General features: G+C 41.0%; 1 protein-coding gene across 1 annotated transcript in view; it reads left to right on the forward strand.

The window, feature by feature from the left end:
* The window catches only part of CDK6 (cyclin dependent kinase 6), a 216,167-nt gene that overhangs the window by 93,990 nt on the left and 103,843 nt on the right, over positions 1-18,334 (forward strand). Inside the window, exon 3 of the mRNA XM_004602179.2 lies at positions 7,784-7,951. Within this exon, the coding sequence (XP_004602236.2) occupies positions 7,784-7,951 (168 nt within the window). The remainder of the gene's footprint in view (positions 1-7,783; positions 7,952-18,334) is intronic.

Here is an 18,334-nt window from a genome sequence, read left to right on the forward strand (position 1 = left end):
ATCATCCTGCACGGCGCGGAAATATCAGGCAATGTGGCACAGCTTAATGGTTCTTCAGAACAAAGCTCATGTGAAACTTAACAACCCATCCTCAGTTTTGTGTATTCTTGATTTCAGCAATCACAGCTTTCTAGGGGACCTGAACTTAAAAGGAACCTGCTTTAACTCTCATCTTGCTCTATCAGAATTTGCTTTGCACTTTGTATTTTGGATGAAACATTTTAGGGTACTCCCCAGGACCAAAGTGTGAATCGCGGTGGGTTGTATATTAAGAGGAATCTTTGATGCACGGTGTTAATGTTGTGAAAGCTTGAAGGAACTCTGTACTCCATCAGATTTTGAGGCAGAGGAAATGTTTCTTCAGAGTAGGCTGGATGAAGTGACTTCCAGCTGGTTCTCCCTGTGCACACGAGTGAAGGGATGAGTGAAATCACCAGTGAATGAATCAAGTTACGTGACTGACTCAAAATATCCAGGCATAAATGTACCTTTGTCGTTCACGACTTCATTGCTTCTGTAGTAATCTTGGACAGCATTTTACAGAACTGTGACCTAGGATTAGATCCTTGCAGTTCAATTGCTGAGTAAAAATAACCAAAGGAATTGAAAGAATGGGCTCAGGAGGATAAATCAAAGGGCTGAAACATGTACTTTACATGAGGAAGGCCCAGATTTAATCCCTCGAACTGCATGGTCTTTGGAGAACTGTTAGGAACCACCCCTGAGCATTAAGCTGGGGGTAGCCTTCAAATATAGAAGGCTATTTTATACTGTTTGACCCTCCCCCCAAAAAAAATTGATAACAGGGTCACAAAGAAATACTTGCACACACAGGTTGTTTGTAGCAACATCAGTCACGATAGCCAGAAGGTGGTGCAACTCAGTACCCGTCACAGATGAGTGGATTAGGAAGGGTAGAATGGTGGCCAAACAGCAGAGGTAGTGAAGCACTGTCGAGTGCATGCAGAGCCCTGGGTTCAGTCTCCAGCACTGCTTCCTCCTGCTCCTGACACCTATACCCTCTGGTTTTACTCTTGGTGACCCCCAGCACTGATAGTGTGCACCAAGCCAAGAGAAAGGGGAAGAAACAAGAGTGATAGAGGACTGGGTATTACTCAGCCTCCAAAGGTGGAGAAATACTGACAGGTGCTATAACATGGATGATCCCTGAGGACAGTGCAGTAACTAGTCACAGAATAAGTACAGTGTGATTCCACACTTTATAGAGAGGTTTCTGCAGTAATCAGGATCCTGGAAATAAAAAAGTAGAATGATGATTGCCATGGAAATAGGGAGTTGTTTAAGGGATATAGAGCTTCAGTTTCAAAAGATTGAAAGTTCTGGAGATTAGTTTCACAGCAGTGTGCCTATATTTAGTTCTGAACTAGATACTCACAAAAATAGTTAAGATGAATAACACAACTGAATTTCATGTTAGTGAAATTTGCCACAATTTAGAAAGTAATTTGATACAATTCAGGAAAAAGATGCCTTGGAATTTGCCCTCATAATTGTTAGTAGTCCCTTGTTTTATGACTGCCATCACCCTTTATATGCCGTATTCATAATCTTTTTCTTCTTTTTCTGTTATTATTAAGACCTAAAACCTACTGATGATGAAAACTACAAACAAAAAGGAATAGAATGAACTTTCCTTAATATAACTAAAGTTTTTACTGCAAGACCACAGCATATCATATTAGCTGGTAAAAACTGAAAGCTTCCTGTCTTAAAATCAGGCTCAAGATCAAGTTGCCTACTCACTACTACTGTTCAAGGACCAGGTTACCCGCTCATCAGATGCACTCACTATAGTACTGAAAATACTTGCCATAGCAATTAGGTAAGAAAGAGATATTAAGGGGATTCAGAATAGAAATGAAGTAGCCAACTATCTTATTTTCAGGTGAAACGATACTAAAGATTATTTTTAAAAACTAGTTATAGTAAATTTGTACAGTTAAGGTGGCAGTACAAAATTAACACACAGAAATCCGTGGTATTTTTGTACCGAACACTGACGTATGAGAGGAAGGAATTTGGGGGTCCAGCGCATTAGTGCAGTAGAGGTAGGGTGCTTGCCTTGCATATGGCTTACCTGGATTCAATCACCAGCACCCCGTATGGTCCACCAGGAGTGAGTCCCAACCACACCCAGATATAGCTATACTGCTGTTCGCACACCATGCTTAGGAAACAAATTGGATAAGAGAATTTGACAGAAAACAAGGAATCATTTTGAAGATGTTTCTGTCAAAACTTGGACAAGTTTGTAGAGATTATACAGAGTAAAAAGAGAAAAATAAGAGAGAAGAGATGATCCATATCTACAAGTTGTATTTGTCTAGTTTTTAATTTTTTAATAGACAAACTCCTGATGTATATTTTGTCAGTGTATATTTTTTTGCTCAAACTCTGAGGCTGTATTTTATTCACATGTAGATATATAGAGAAAAATACATTGTCTATTTAAAGTTGTCATTTCTGGGGCAAAGGCAGTTTTCTTACATGTGGACGACATGGGTTCACTCCCCAACACCACATCTGGTCCCCCAAGCACCCCATCTCCAAGAGTGATTACTGAACAAAGAGCCAGGAGTAAACCCTAAGTACCACTGGGTGTGGCCTCCAAACAAACAAAAAGATGAGTAAAGTGATTTACTTTATGGTTTGAATTAGGTATCTTTAGTTTTCTTTAGAAATGAATATACGTTTTAGGCAGCTAGAATAAAAGACCGACTGATAGAATGTTTATTCATTAGAAAAGCTTGAAGAAGGATTTTAGATTGCTTGTTGAAGACCTTAAAGGAACAATTAAAAAACTTGAAAGATCTCTGGAATTCAGAATGAAGTCCAGAGTCTTTAGGGGAGTTACCAAGGACAAAGTCCCACCTAAATTTACTGCATTCCATAATGGTTGTCTGTTGAAACTTGCTTCAAGTCATATATTTCAGAAAGATGCAGAGTGAGGTCCCCAAGTGACTGTTTATCATTATGGTGACTAGACATTTAAACCTTTTATACCACAACTGTGCATTGTAACATTAAAGGGGAAACTTTTAAACCTGTGTTTATCATAAAGAGTGTTAATTGGCAGTACCCATAGTTTCATTGCATTGCATCACTAGGATTACTGTGAAATATTTCAGTCTTGTATAAGACAGATTAATTTAGATTAAAATCTTGAGGAGCTAATTTGGAAGTATGTCTCATGATAGTATAAGTTGAGATAAAACAGATAATAAGCTTAAGTATAAAATCCTTTGAAATGTCTATGATCAAAGCATTTCTTGTAATTCTGAGCTTTTTCTTACCTTGTTTCTTGTTGTAAGTGTATTCATTCCAAAATAAATAAGTGTTTTTATTCATTTTATTTTCAAGAGTTGGGACTACAGTTTATTTTTATTTATGAACTATGAGTTTGTGGTCTGGCCGAGTATTTCCCCTTGGTTATTAGGTACTCTGCTGAACATCTAAGGTATTCAGGATTGGAGCATTCTACCAGTCACACCATTACAGGTCCATAATGCTCATCAACCTTACCTCACAATTGAATTATAAGAAATGAAACTTTTGGCAAAATTATTTTTATTTTGTTTTTTTTCTTTTTGGGTCCCACCTGGCGATGCATAGGGGTTACTCCTGGCTCTGCACTTAGGAATTACTCCTGGCGGTGCTCAGGGGACCATATGGGATGCTGGGAATCGAACCTGGGTTGGCCGCGTGCAAGGCAAACGCCCTACCCACTGTGCTATCGCTCCAGCCCCAGCAAGATTATTTTTAAATTGTTATTTGCAAGCTCACAATTTACTTGTTTATTTGCTTTTTTGGGCCACACCTGGTGATTCTCAGGGCTTACTCCTGACTTTGCACTCAGGAATTACTACTGGTGATACATGGAGGACCCTGTGGGATGCCAGATATTGAACCTAGTCGGCCACAAGCAAGGCAGGCACCCTACCTACAGTACTATCCCTCTGACCCCAGAAACTTAGATTTTTCTTCTTTTTTGCCTTTTGGGTCCCACCCGGTGATGCACAGGGGTTACTCCTGGCTCTGCACTCAGGAATTACCCCTGGCAGTGCCCAGGGAGACCATATGGGATTCTGGGAATCGAACCCCAGTCGGCCACATGCAAGGCAAATACCCTACCCGCTGTGCTATCACTCCAGCCCCAGAAACTTAGAATTTAAAAGTCTAATTATAACTAGAATTGTAGGCTTAATAGAAAATCCAGTTTGCCTTACAAAAGTATCTAAAAAAGTCTAATAAAATAGAAATAGTAGCAGTTATATAGAACCAAGTTTTCATATATCCATTAGTGTCATTTATATGGAATCAGTGGTGGTACAGTTAGGTACAGTTGCACTTCCAACCAATACTTAAATACAACACTCTCAAGTCGTTTTCACCTGCTCTAGTTTTTAAACAAAGGATAGCTGGACTTTTACTACAAGCTCCAAAATAACATAGCTCAAACCAAATAATAATGATATGGCATTTCCTTCGGAGGAAAATCCTGCAGTTATTAAAAACCATTTATACTGTTTTAAATGACAAAGTAATGCATGCCGAATAACCATTTTCTTACAAACATGTACTTAATATATAATAAGTATATTTATGCCCATAAATATAGCCATATGTGTAACTCAAGAGAGAAGACAGACAAAAATTATTTGACAGCGAAGTTTTTTTCTATTTTTTTAAAATATATTTTAGGCAGGATGGGTTACACAACTGTTGATGCTAGGTCTTTATACATAAAATGTTTCGGTAATGTACTTCCCAGCGTCTGCTTCCCTTCACCATTGTCCCAGTGTACTCCCACCTAGTCCCCACTATGTGCTTTTGTATCCCACATATGAGAGAGATCATTCTGAATTGGTCCCTATCCTCCTTATTTTTTGTTTTTGTTTTTGGGTCACACCCAATGGTGGTCAAAGGTTACTTCTGGGTCTGTACTCAGGAATCACTCCTGGCAGTGCTTAGGGAACCATACGGGATGAACCCAAGTCAGCTGGGCACAAGGCAAGTACCCTACCTACTATACTATCTCTAGATTTTTGGTTCGTTTGGTTTTTGGCAGGGAGCAGGGGTGGACAGAAATTTGTTGTTTTTATCTTTCTAATCTTCCAATAGTGGGATTTGAATGATATTTATTCTTCCTATGATTTTTTAAGCTTTTTGTAATTCAAAAATATAGAATGTGCTGTATAAATAAATGCATAAATAAAAGCAGTATTTTTTGCTACAGATGTAGTGTCAGTTTTTTACCAGTCTAGGTGAGCCTTAGTAAATTTTTTTTTTTTGCTTTTTGAGTCACACCCAGCGATGCACAAGGGTCACTTCTGGCTCTGCACTCAGGAATTACCCCCAGTGGTGCTCAGGGGACCATATGGGGTGCTGGGAATCGAACCCGGGTCTGCCCCGTGCAAGGCAAACTCCCTACCCGCTATGCTATCGCTCCAGCCCCCCTGTAAATGTATTTTTGAATCGGGGGTGGGGGGAAGTCACACCTTTTGATGTTCAGGGCTGTACCTGGCTCCATGCTTAGGAGTGACCCCTGCTGGTGCTCAGGATTCAATTGGACTCAACTGCGTGCAAGGCAAACACCTCAACCAAAAATAAAAATATTTTTATTCTGTTAATTGGCTGCTTAAATTGAAAATGGAAACATGAACCAAATAGGCTTAGTCTTTGTACTCTTTTAAATGATTGGTGCTTTGTGTATATAAGAAGCTAAAGACGGACGAGCCAGCATGACATTACTTTGGGTTAGTCATGCTCTTTAAAATCCAGTGCTTACAAGTTGTGTGCATATGTTTCCAATAAAGAATTATTTGCCACAGCAGAAGACTGCTTTGGTTAATATTTTGTGCTTCATTTTTACACTCCTGTTTATTCATTGCAAGTTATTTGACCTGTAATGGTTCTTAAATTTTGGAGAATAGTCCTTTCACAGTAGTCTTCTTCACAGCTTTAAAGTTGGAAACAGTACGTAACCACTGACGGTTTGGAGTGTCCATTTTGTTGGCTCTAAGTACACCTCTTAGAGTCGTATGTAAGCACGCATGGACTTTGATGCTTTAGGACTTTCTTCCCTGACCTTGTAAGCACTGACTGGCCACATTTTCTTTTCTTTCCTTTTTTTTTTTTTATGGGCCACATTTTCTTAGAGTTCTTTGTCACTACCTGCGCCAGGACACTAACTAGACCTTTGGATTATCATTTCTTGGGTGGTTAACCTTGTTCAAACAACTCCACTGCCCCTCTCTGCCTACATTTCTTCTTCTAAATCTCTGAGAATTGTAAAAAGGAAGCAATATTTTTCTCCATTTTGTGCTTGCAAAAATAAAGACCTAGGGGCCAAAGAGATAGTACAGTGGTTAGGGCGCTTATCTTGCACACAGCTGACCTAGGCTTGATCCTTGGGTCAGCACATAGGTTGTCTCAAGCGACCCCAGGAGTGATCCCTGAGCAAAGACCCAGGAATAAGCTCTGAGCATAGATGTGGCCCAAATTCTACCCCTCCGACCCCTTCCCCCCCCAAAAAAAATAAGGCCTTGGTTTTAAACAAACTAAGATATAAAGACAGAATTCCTAATCCTATTGGAATAAGCTGTACCTTAAGCCAATCCCTAGATGTGTTGTTCCCGGGGAAGGGGCCAGTGGTCCCAATTGCTGAGTGCCCACAGCCCTTGCCATTCTGAAACCCATGGTGGTTTTAGACTTTGAGTTTCATATGAACAAACCATCTAGTTCTTCTGTGTACACGCTTTGTCACAGTATGTTGAGGACTGTGTCTGTCTTGATTAACCCCAGAGATGATGATGTCTTCAGTTCCTACTTTCACACTTTGTTTCTCGGTTTTTGGTCTTGTATTTAATTTTTTTGGTTCAAAAATTAGAAGGGGTATCACTGGCATATCTTTTTAATGTCTTCTATGCCGGCCATTAGCAATAATCACTGCCATTTATTGAGTACTTATCACTGTACTGGTGCTTCACAGTAATTCTGTGAAATAAGGGTTGCTCTTTCTCCATTTTACAAATAGCAAAACTTGAGACCCAGTATTATTAAACTAGTTTACTTAGTTATATATAGTACCCACTGAATTATTGGTGTCATCACAAAGTACTTTGGGAATTTGAATATACTTTCTCCAAGTTCTGATTTGAATCAAGACTCTGACTCTTACTAGTGGAATTACTTTATATTAATTTCATAGACCTATTATGTATCAGTTCTTTTCGTTTACGTTGAGGTGGTGATAGTATTTATCTCAGTGTCACAATGTGGATTCCATTACTAAACAGAAGGCACTTAGAATAGTGCATGACATGTGGTGACCATTTAGTATTTGGTGCTATAAATGTAATACTAATTATTACCAATAGTATTATCATTTATTAGATGCTAATTATTAAAATATTAAACCATATGGAGATTATACCAGTTATAAAGTGTGCAATTCAGCTCAACCTTTGATACTAGTTTGGTGTATATCCCTCTAAAATATTTCCTCTGCTTTAGGAAATACTCATATTATTGTGCATCTGAAACTAATAAATTATCCTCATTAATAAAACGTAAGCCAAAAGTTAATTTACCTTGAGTATAGGAAAACAGAGAGATAGAAGGAAGAAAAGCTGTTTTTTTTTCCTCACCATTCAGCAGATGCTTAATTTTTGGGGTACCAGTCCTCTCCCAAATCTCAGGACTTAGCGTATTGAATTTTTATGCCTACCCGTAATTGACTTTCTTTTTTGGTTTTATTTAGGATATGATGTTTCAGCTTCTCCGTGGTCTGGACTTTCTTCATTCTCACCGGGTAGTGCATCGTGATCTGAAACCACAGAACATTTTGGTGACCAGCAGTGGACAAATAAAGCTGGCTGACTTTGGCCTTGCCCGAATCTACAGTTTTCAAATGGCTCTTACCTCAGTGGTAAGTGAGAAAATGCTGTTCTTTCACTGAACTTACTTTTCCTCTTTCAAATGACAAACTACCCCCACCCATGTAATTAATGTAATGATTGCTTAGCGTTGTTGGACAGAGTTATCTTCATACTTGTTCATGTAACAGTGGGAGGAAAGCATCCTGTTTACAACTATTGACACAGCCAGGATGGTGATAGACAGGACACATTACTGAATAGCCTGTTGTGTCTTAGTAACCAGAAGGAGTCAGTTATAAGTTTCCAAATGCTCCTTGTCATAACCAGTATTTGTAGCCCTGCTGCACATCATCTCTGAGAAACACAGCTTAAGGTCAGGGAAGAAACAGCAGCAGGAACTTGATACTGTTTGTAACAGTCTGCTTTGAGAAACAGGCAGGCTGCCTGACATGTAGGACAGCACTTCTGAAGATTTGGTGCTGACTGTGAGGAAGAAATTAAATTCAGAGTGAACTGGGACGATTCTTGAGTAAATAGTGTAACTCCACCAAGTGAAGGCTTCATTCATCCCAGGATAGAAAAGTAAATCTTCACAAAGGCACTATTTTTGCAAAGGATGACATGTATAGTATTCTGTTGTTTGAATCATCAGAGACAAAAGCATAATAGCTATTAACTTTGGTTAGTTTCTAGATCTCCTCATAGCTCAGTGTTTCTGAGATGAATATTTGTGACATTTTCACCCAAAATATGTACAAAAAGAGAAACCTTTAATTAGGCACAGCAATCCTTCCTTCTCTTTGAAAGATCTTTTTGGCACCCACTGAATTCAAACATAAATACAAAAACCCAAGGGATGATTCTGTGTTGTGCTCCATATTTAAAATAGATTGATGTGGAGAGTTCCTTTGGTCCAGTAAAGACCACAGAAATTAAAGGAATCTTCTTGGGTCTACATATCATTTTTCACAGATGGTCCATCTTCAGCCACCAAGGGATTCTTACCAGGAAAGATGGATTGTGGGTAGCAGGGTGGGGGACTAGCAAGCAGTTCTTGGGATCACCTTTGGTCACCGTGTTGACTTGTGGAGAGATGATGGGTCTTCAAGGAGGCTTCTGTTCTGAACAAAGAATGTTGTCCTCAACTCCCAGTTAACGCCTCTGTCATTAAAAAAAAAAAAAATTGAGAGGGAAGTACGAATTTTTCTGGGAGACTTCTTACCATAGAAAACTGTCCAGTTAACAAAAGTGGTTTTTGTGGGTAATTTAGTTGTCTATTTGCTCTGGGATCACAGCTGTTGGTGCTCAGGGCTTACTCCTAGCTGTGCACTCAGGGGTCACTCCTGGCAGGCTAAGATGGGGTTCCAGAGATTGAACCTCGGTTGGCAGTATGCAAGGCAAGTATCTTACCTTACCTCTAGCTCCCAAAAATGTTGTCCTTGCACACTCTACCATTACCCTAGAAGTTTAGCCACTGCCACCTGGACGTGCTGGCTCATTTACTTTCCCAACATTATATCGTTTTCTGAGGGTTTCTAAAATTGTATAATAGAGTTCCTTGAGTACGTAGCCATTGTTAAAAGATAGCTTCTGCCTGTCTCCAAAGCTTTAGAAGAAAACAAGACATAAGTTGGTGCTTCCAGGTCTCAGCTTCAGCCTGGCTTGCATGAGCCCTTGTGTTCTTATATAATCACGGCACTGAGGGCTGACTGCGTGCTTCCCCAGAGGGAAGCGGCGGTTGGCCTGGGCTTCTCTAGGAAGTTGTTTATGTTGCTTCAGGCCATGGAGGGAAGTTAGGATGGGCACCGTGATCCTCACAGTCATCAGGGGAACCAATAGAAAGAGCTGGTTCCCTGGGGTACACAAGTGAAAGAAGGTTGGCCCATAACTGACACAGACACTTTCTTTTGATTCCCCCCCCCCAAGTGGGCATTAAAAAACCATAAATAAAAACAGGAAACCCAAAACCCAGTTGGGTTTTGTTTTGATTTTTTTTTTGGCTTATTAAATTTGAGGAATGATAGCCCAGCTTGTGCGTAACATCAATTAACATTCCATTCTTGCTGAAAGCTGATCTGTTCAGACAGGAAAATGTAGACAAATTATTTCATAGAGAAAAGGGGAAAGGCAGTCATAAATGCCTGATTTCTCAGCATCTGTTTGTATTGCTCTGTTTCTTAGGAGGACATAAGCTTTAAAAAAAAAAGCAGCTGAGAAAGTCTAGAATAAATTTAGATTGTAATTAAAAGACTGATAGTTGGAATATAAACTCCAGTAATGAAAGGTAAACTCCTATGGGACACTGCATTTAAACTGTACACATTATTTTTTTTTATAGTTTATTTTTAATTAGTGAGTCAACGTGAGGGTACAGTTACAGATTTATACATTTTTGTGTACACATTATTTTATATATATTTCTTTATTTAAAGGGAGAATCCATTTTAGTGTAGTGATGCATTGATTTACATATATGTGGTGACAGACAGAGACTTGGAATTACAGTGTTTTCAGTATTCCTGAAGAATACTTCACTTCTTAGAAACAGACATTTTTAGTGGGTAATATAATACAGGAATGGGGAATCAGTTTTTAGAATGTTGAAGGAATTACAAGTTAACTGATTTAAAACGGATTTCTTACAGCCACAAGAACTGCTAATATATTGCTTAACTTGAACTGAACTCAAATGTCCCCTTCTGATAGCCCTTGTAGGAATTATTTCCTCTTTTCAATGTTTCCATTATAACTTCTTAGTAACTCATTTCCTAATACCTTCTGTTTTGTCTTAATTCTACTTTGCATTTGTATTTATTAGTCCATAAATTCCTTAAAGGAGTTGACTTTTGGGTAGAAACTAATTTAGAGCAACAGTTGTAAGTCTGGGCTGTGTTTGCTGCTCCAGGTATTTCATATGTCTGGACTCTTGTACTTCTATATGTAACATAGAGCCGAAGGACTTCTCTCTGTCCCTCTGATAAGGGATAGTAAAGTGCCCTTTGACACCTTGACTTTTCCAGGCTGCCTTCAGCATAACATTTAGGTGCGTTTAGGAATTGGGTTCTTGTTGCTCGGTATACAGTAGATAAGCACTTGAACCCCTATGGAGTAAGGGATGTTTACAGCTGCCTATTTAAAGGTAATTCAGTTGAAGCATGGATGACTATAGTGTGTGCCTTCAAACCAGGCAGGAAGATCTCATACTTTAAAGGAGCCTGTGCCAGACCTGCTCCATACATGCCTCCCGACCTCCCTTCCTGTGGTGCAGAATCCAGGATAACAAGGAGACGAACCACCTGGAACCTGTGACATTCCCCTCCACAGTCCCCCAATCCCCACCCCTAAACCACAGCCTGCGCGTTGGCATTCCTGGGCCACTTAGTGACTGCATGGGCTCTTCTTGAATCTTTCCTCCTCACAGCAGACTGTGCCCCAGTGTGTTTACCCCAAACTCAAGGGACAGCTGTCTCCAGGCATGTGTATGGGCAGAGTGTGGGCACATAGGTTATACATCTTTATGCTTGGTGCAAGAACAAGCTGGGAATGCTAAAGGAAGTCAGGCCATTTTGTTCAGCACCTGAATTAGATAATTTTTTGTGAGAAGAACTTCTCTGCCATCATGAAAATCAACTTCTGTAGCCTGAGTTGAAATACATATTTGAGGAAAACCAAACAGAATAGGCTAAAGGGAGGTTATTTTCATGGTAAGTAAGTGATAGGTAAGTATGAATCATGACTCATGCAATTATATCATCTTTGTGGCCAGAATGTTCCAAGAAACTCCCAGTATTTCCTCTTCCCATCACCAGGCAACCAATATTCTGCTTAGCAGGTCTATAAATGTCCCTATTCTAGACATTTCATACAGAGAGCACATGGGCTTTGTCACATTTTAAAATTTTTTTTCTTTTTGTTGGTTTAAAAATTGTTTTAACTCTATTTAAACACCGTTTCAATTTACAAAGTAGTTCACAGTATAGTTGTTTCAAGTACTCGATATTCTAACACCAGTCAGCCACCAGTGTGCCCTTCCCTTCGTCAAGGCCCCTAGTCTCCCATCCACCCCCAAAGCCCGCTCCCTTAGCAAGCACTTAGTACTTTACATTGCTCATTACAACATATGTCTTGTAATGGTATTGCCCCAGCCTTGGACTGAGGATTTACTGAGCTATTAGGTGTGAGTTGGGCCTTCTGTGTTACTGTTCTCACTTGTTGAACTTATTGCTCAATTTTCCCATTTTCCCATCTAATTTTCTTGTTTCTTCTGGGCTCTGTGAAGTCTGGAGGTGTTGCACAGTTGCATGTGCCACTGCATGTTTCAGGGACTTTGGAGCTAGGACAGTCAACTTCAGGTGTCTCTCTAGCCTCTCTGAGATTAGTCCTGAAACTGGGCCAGTTCTCAGTCAGTGGCAGGAGCAGGATGTGGTGGGTGGGACGCTGGGCTTTTGGCAGGATGGGGACTCGGTCTGCCCCAGTCCCGCCTCGGGTCCACAGATCTTGACCCAGTGGTGGCCTGGCCTTCCTGGGATAACTCAGGTGTCTGTCTGAGATCAGTTCTGAAACTGGGCCCATTCTTTGGCGGTGGGCATGACATTTACATTTTTTGTGTAAGATTTATGAATTAGTACTTCATTTCTGTTTCTTGACTACAACATTCCACTGTGTAGTTGCTTTTTAATTGTTCATCAGTTGTTGGAAATTGAACCTTCCATATTTCCACTTGCTTTTATTAAAAATAATACTGCTGACTCTAAGAGCGAAAGTATGCAATTTGCAGCAGTACAAATGGAACTAGATGATATCATGTTGAGTAAAGTCAGTCAGAAGGAAAGGATAGGTACAGAATGATCTGTCGTGTGTGGGATTTCAAGATACACAGCAAGGTAGCAACAAATGGCCAGAGGCAACAAAATAGAAGAACTAATCCACATAACTGAATTGGGGTGAGTGGGAACACGAGAGGGAAAGGTATTGGGGTCCTTGAGAGAAGGAGTGGGGGTACACTGGTAATGGGTGTGGTGTAGGAATTCTGTTCATGAGAAACCATTATTAATAGCATTGTAAATCACAGAATCTCAATTTTAAAATAATAATAATAAGATTTAAAAGCATAGCACTGCTGGATGTCTAGTGATAAAGTCACTGACTTGCAGACATGAGGTCGTGAATGAGTTCTGTCCGACTGCCCCATGTGTGGAGTATAATCACAGTGACACTGCCATTTGTGATGCCCAGGGCTACAAAAAGATGTGGGAGTTCCAGCTTCCTACAGTCCAGTGTGCAGAAACACTGCGGCTTTGTTTGTGAACCCCATGAGCACTGTATCCAAGAGTTTGCGAGCACCATCACCATATGTGTGTAACTCCCAGTCATCAGAACAATGACAGCAGAGGAGGGAAAATAGCATTTCAAAGAATTAAGATGCGTATGTGTTTACTCAATAGAATGAATCTAAAAGATAACTGAAAGTATATGTGGGTCTGTTCAAAAGCTGATGTCTCTAAAAGCTCCCCATGTCAAATGCAATGTATGGTACCAAGTTTTTGTATCAAAGTAAGAGGTGCCACTGTTTACAATAGCCAGAATCTGGAAAAAACCCAAGTGCCCGAGAACAGATGACTGGTTAAAGAAACTTTGGTACATCTATACAATGGAATACTATGCAGCTGTTAGAAAAGGTGAAGTCATGAACTTTGCATAGAAGTGGATCAACATGGAGAGTATCATGCTAAGTGAAATGAGCCAGAAAGAGAGGAACAGGCATAGAAAGATTGCACTCATCTGTGGAATATAAAATAACAGAGTAGGAGACTTACACCCAAGAATAGTAGTGTATAATGCCAGAAGGTTGGCTCTATAGCTTGGAAGCGGGCCTCACATGTTGGTGGAAAGTCATCCCAGATAGAGAAGGGAACACCAAGTAAAATGTGATTGGAGATCTGCGCGGGGAGGGAGATGCATGCTGAAAGTAGGCTAGAGACTGAACATGATGGCCACTCAGTGCCCCTACTGCAAACCACAACACACAAAGGGGAGAGAGAACAAATTGGAATGCCCCGCCACAGAGGCGGGGTGGGGTGGAGGGGATGGGATTGGGGGTTGGGAGGGATACTAGGTTCATTGGTGATGGAGAATGGACACTGGTGGAAGGATGGGCTCTCAAACATTGCATGAGGGAAAAACAAGCACGAAAAAGGTGTGAATCTGAAACTGTACCCTCACTGTGACTCACTTTAAAAAAAAAAAAAAAAGAAGTGCCAGCCATTCCAGTGGCAATTTGGTTGTGCACTCACAGGAGCATCTCAGAGGCAGAGCCTGGCAGACCCCCAGCAACCTGGTGATGACACTAAACCTCTTGAGCGGGTCAGAAACAGCAGTCTGATCTCTGGTTATTTGCAAAAAACTTTATTACTTTTGTTTTTTAAAGAGATCACATAATATACAGGACAAAACTGTGACCTTTGGATCTGGTGTTTAGGGAACTTGTTATCAGCCATTTCATTTTTAAAGTGGGGCTCCGACAGTCAGTTTCTAACCACAGTTAGTCTGAATTCCCAAAACCAACTGCAAGTGGCTTAACAGAAGTTGACGATTTGTATACGACTCCCTCCATCCTCTCCACTGTGGACTCTAGCATATTAGGAAGTATGAAACTATCCCATATAACTCTTGGGTTCTACAAAGGATGACTAGAGGCTTCGAACATTTCAGCTGTCCATTTTTTTTATTGTATTTGAGTCTTTTTTCATTGTAATTACAAAACAGTCTGGCTCATCATATTTTGACACAGTGGGAAATGAACTTGTACCTCCTGGTTCTTTTTCTTTTTCTTTTTTTTTGTTTTTTGTTTGTTTTTTATTTTTTATTATTATCTTTTTTATTCAAAAAAAAAATCACCAAATCCATATGGTGATTCAACACCATATGGAAAGTTACAAAGTTCTCAGGCTTATGTCTCAGTTATACAATATTCAAACACCCATCCCTTCACCAGTGCCCATATTCCACCACCGAAAACCCCAGTATACCTCCCACTCCCGCCCCCCTACTCCCAACTGCATAACTGATGTATTTCACTTCATTTTCTCTTTACCTTGATTACATTCCATATTTCAACACAAAACTCACTATTGTTGTTGGAGTTTCCCCCAAAAAAAGACAGCCCTACTGCCAAGGAAGCATTTGATAATTAGTTTTCCATTGCTGAGAATGAAGAGATATGTAGCCCCACTGCTCCAAGTACATAACTTTTTTTTTCCTTTTTCCTTTTCCTTCTTTTTTTTACCCCCTCATCCCCCTTCCCGCGCCTCATAGTGTGGTGGACGCCATGCCGCGTTTCTCCCCGAAAATGGGAAACAACTGGGAAAGAGGGATATTTCCTCTTCTCGGCTGGCGTGGGACTGTTGCTTAGTTCATAGTCTAGAGAAATGGCTGCTACTTTGATTACCTTCAATATTTCAACACAAAACTCACTGTTATTATTTGGAGTTTTCCCCCAAAGTCAGACCTGCTAAAAAGGAACCGTTTCATATTGCTGACAATTAAGAGATGTTAATTGTTTTGGATTTCTGTATAAAGTCCAGGGAAAATTCTGCCAGAAATTGCATAGCCCAGCTCAAGTCCCAGTGCATCACTGTAAGAAGCTGCGCTGGATGCCAAAATGTGTTAGAAGGTCTCTGGAATCAAAGTCTTTAGGCGCAGAGGGTTCGTTTTGCTCTCAGCAGCTCCGGATTTATCTGGGCCGAGGGCGTGCCAGTTACACCCACTTCCCATGATCACCTAGGAGCCCCAAAGTGTAAAAACCGTATACCTCTGGGTTAGCAGTCTTAGGTGTCTCTCACCACGTGTCTATTACTGCCGCCGCCATTTTCCATGCAGAAAAGCAGGGTGGAGAGGAAAGATCCATTCCTGGGCAGCGCGGAGTTGTAGCCCAGCGCACAGTCCCAGTGCATCGCTGTAAGAAGCTGCGCTGGATGCCAAAATGTGTTAGAAGGTCTCTGGAATCAGTCTTTAGGCGCAGAGGGTCCCGTTTGTTTGTTTTTTAAGGTAAATGTAAATATTTCTGTGCCACTTTCACATTCTTGGACATCTTGTAAAAATATCATTGCTTAGAGAAAGTGTTTGTTTGTTTGTTTGTTTGTTTGGCTTTTGGGGTCACACCTGGTGATGCTCAGGGCTGACTCTTGGCTCTGCACTCCTGGCGGTGCTCGGGGTACCATATGGGATGCTGGGAATCGAACCCGGGTCAGCCACATGCAAGGCAAACACCTACCCACTGTACTATTCGCTTCAGCTCCGAGAAAGTGTCTTTTTTAATTCACTCCTGCGTTCTCTGCCTTCAACTCACTGAAGTGCATAACCATGACAGTCTACTTGCATTACACAGCCACCATGCTCAAGACCACTTTGAGGACCGTCCAGATCAATAGCATTGGGTGTTTTTATGTTGAGATGTAATTGCTGTGATACGTAGGCAGTTAGAGCCAGTACATGTCCCAGGATATGCACCTTAAGGCCATCTGTGGACAGAAAAGCGGTCTGCCTCTGAAAATGAGGTCATTCCTTGGGGAGCCAGACTAACTTCATAGTTGGGGAAAAGTCCAGAACTGGCCTGCCTCAAATCAGACTGTGCTGTGAGTTGCAGTGAATTGTATAGCAGTGCCATTCATTGTATCTGGAGGGTCTTTACACAAGAGTTCGGTGAAAAGTAAATTCAATTTCGTGTCTATGCCCAACACACATAGTTTGAAGAAAAATTCCACTTTACACCATAATGGGAGAGTCAGAATGTTTTTCTGTCTTTTTAATGACTTAATAACATTATCAGTCAGTTTACATTCTACTTCTTCAAGTTCTTTTTTCCATATCATCTTTCCTATTAAAAGACATCATGTTTTGTAATATCTTAACCTCTGAAGAAACTACCAGATGCTTTGGGCAAAGAGTAAACATGGGAAGCTTTTTATTAGAGGACTTAACAAATTATATAAATTCTTTTGAGGATATTTTTACATGAAATTGATAAGATGTCCAGAGTTGCCTTACTTAAGATCATTTGTTTTGTTTAATATCACAAGTAGTGCAAAAACTGTCTGCTTTCTTTTCTTCTAGCAAGATATGGTTTCCTACTCTCTTATCTCCAGTATTGATGACCTTTTGTAAATGCAACACATACATACACAAACCTATGAATTTGGAGTCTCTTTTATAAGTCTAGAGAAGAAAATTCATGAAATATACTTGGTGGTGACATTCCACCAAGAAATAATTACTGATCACTTTCCACATTCCAGGCATTGTCACTGAACCTAGGAGGTGATGGTAAGTGGAAGTGAACAGGTCTTGGCTCTCATGGAACTCAGAACAGGGGGGTAGGTAGTAATTAGGTGATCGTGCAAATGTACAGTTAGAAACAAGGATACGTGTTAGAAAGAGACACAGACTTATGAGGCTGTATGACGCAGGGCAGCCCAACCCACTTCCCTCCCAGGACAGGATGTGAGATGCTCAAATAGCTTACCAGCATCTTCTGTCTGGCCACCTGGAAGGAGAGGCCATGGATATGTGCCTCATGCAGTCTGCTCTCATTTCCTTTTGTGTTTGGAATAGTTCATTGTATAGCACCCACTTGGTACCACCAAGTGCAGAATACAGGACCACAGGTCAGAGAACGATGTCTTTTTATGTTACCTTTTTTTTGGGGGGGGGTGGGGGCACACCTCCCAGTGCTCAGTGATTATTCCTGGCTCTGCACTCTGGAGTCACTCCTGATGGTGCTCTGGGGACCCTGTGGGGCGCTTGGAATCGAACCTAGGTCAGCTGCCTGCAAAATGAGTGCCCTGCTTGCTGTACAATTGCTCCAACCCCAACAATGTCATCTTTCAGAGTAGGAAATAAATTGTTGACGCTTGTTTCCTCTTCATGCATCTTGTATTTACTATGGAAACCGGGCAGTGTTTGTGCCTCTGCTCGGGCAGCTGAGTGGCTCCCACAGAAGCCTGCAGACGCTGCCAGTGCACACTGAGCAAATCAGTCCGGGAGCATGACACGCGTGTAATGGAAAAAACCCAAAGCCCTGTTGCCTCCGCGCCTCTGCGAAAGTGCAGGACACACCTCTGAAGCCGGAAAGGCTTCTGTGGCTCCCTCCCTGCGCCACATCTCCTTGCCGTGACACAAGCTGGTCTGTTTTGTGAAAATGCCCCATTGCCAGTACATATTTCATAGTTAACAATGGAGTGTTTGTGCCGGTTTCGTTTTCACTTTCGCCAGTGAGGGAAGTAGAACACAATGGGGCAGTGCACAGAGCTGGGAACAGGACACGTTTTCTTTAGGATTCCCAGGGCTGGGTACTTGGAAAATGCCAGGGCCAAAACAAACATGCCGCCCCATCCAGATCCTTCCTTGTGCGTTCTCAGTGGCCATAAAACACATTT

Source organism: Sorex araneus, chromosome 1 (assembly GCF_027595985.1).
Source record: "Sorex araneus isolate mSorAra2 chromosome 1, mSorAra2.pri, whole genome shotgun sequence".
Taxonomy (NCBI): domain Eukaryota; kingdom Metazoa; phylum Chordata; class Mammalia; order Eulipotyphla; family Soricidae; genus Sorex; species Sorex araneus.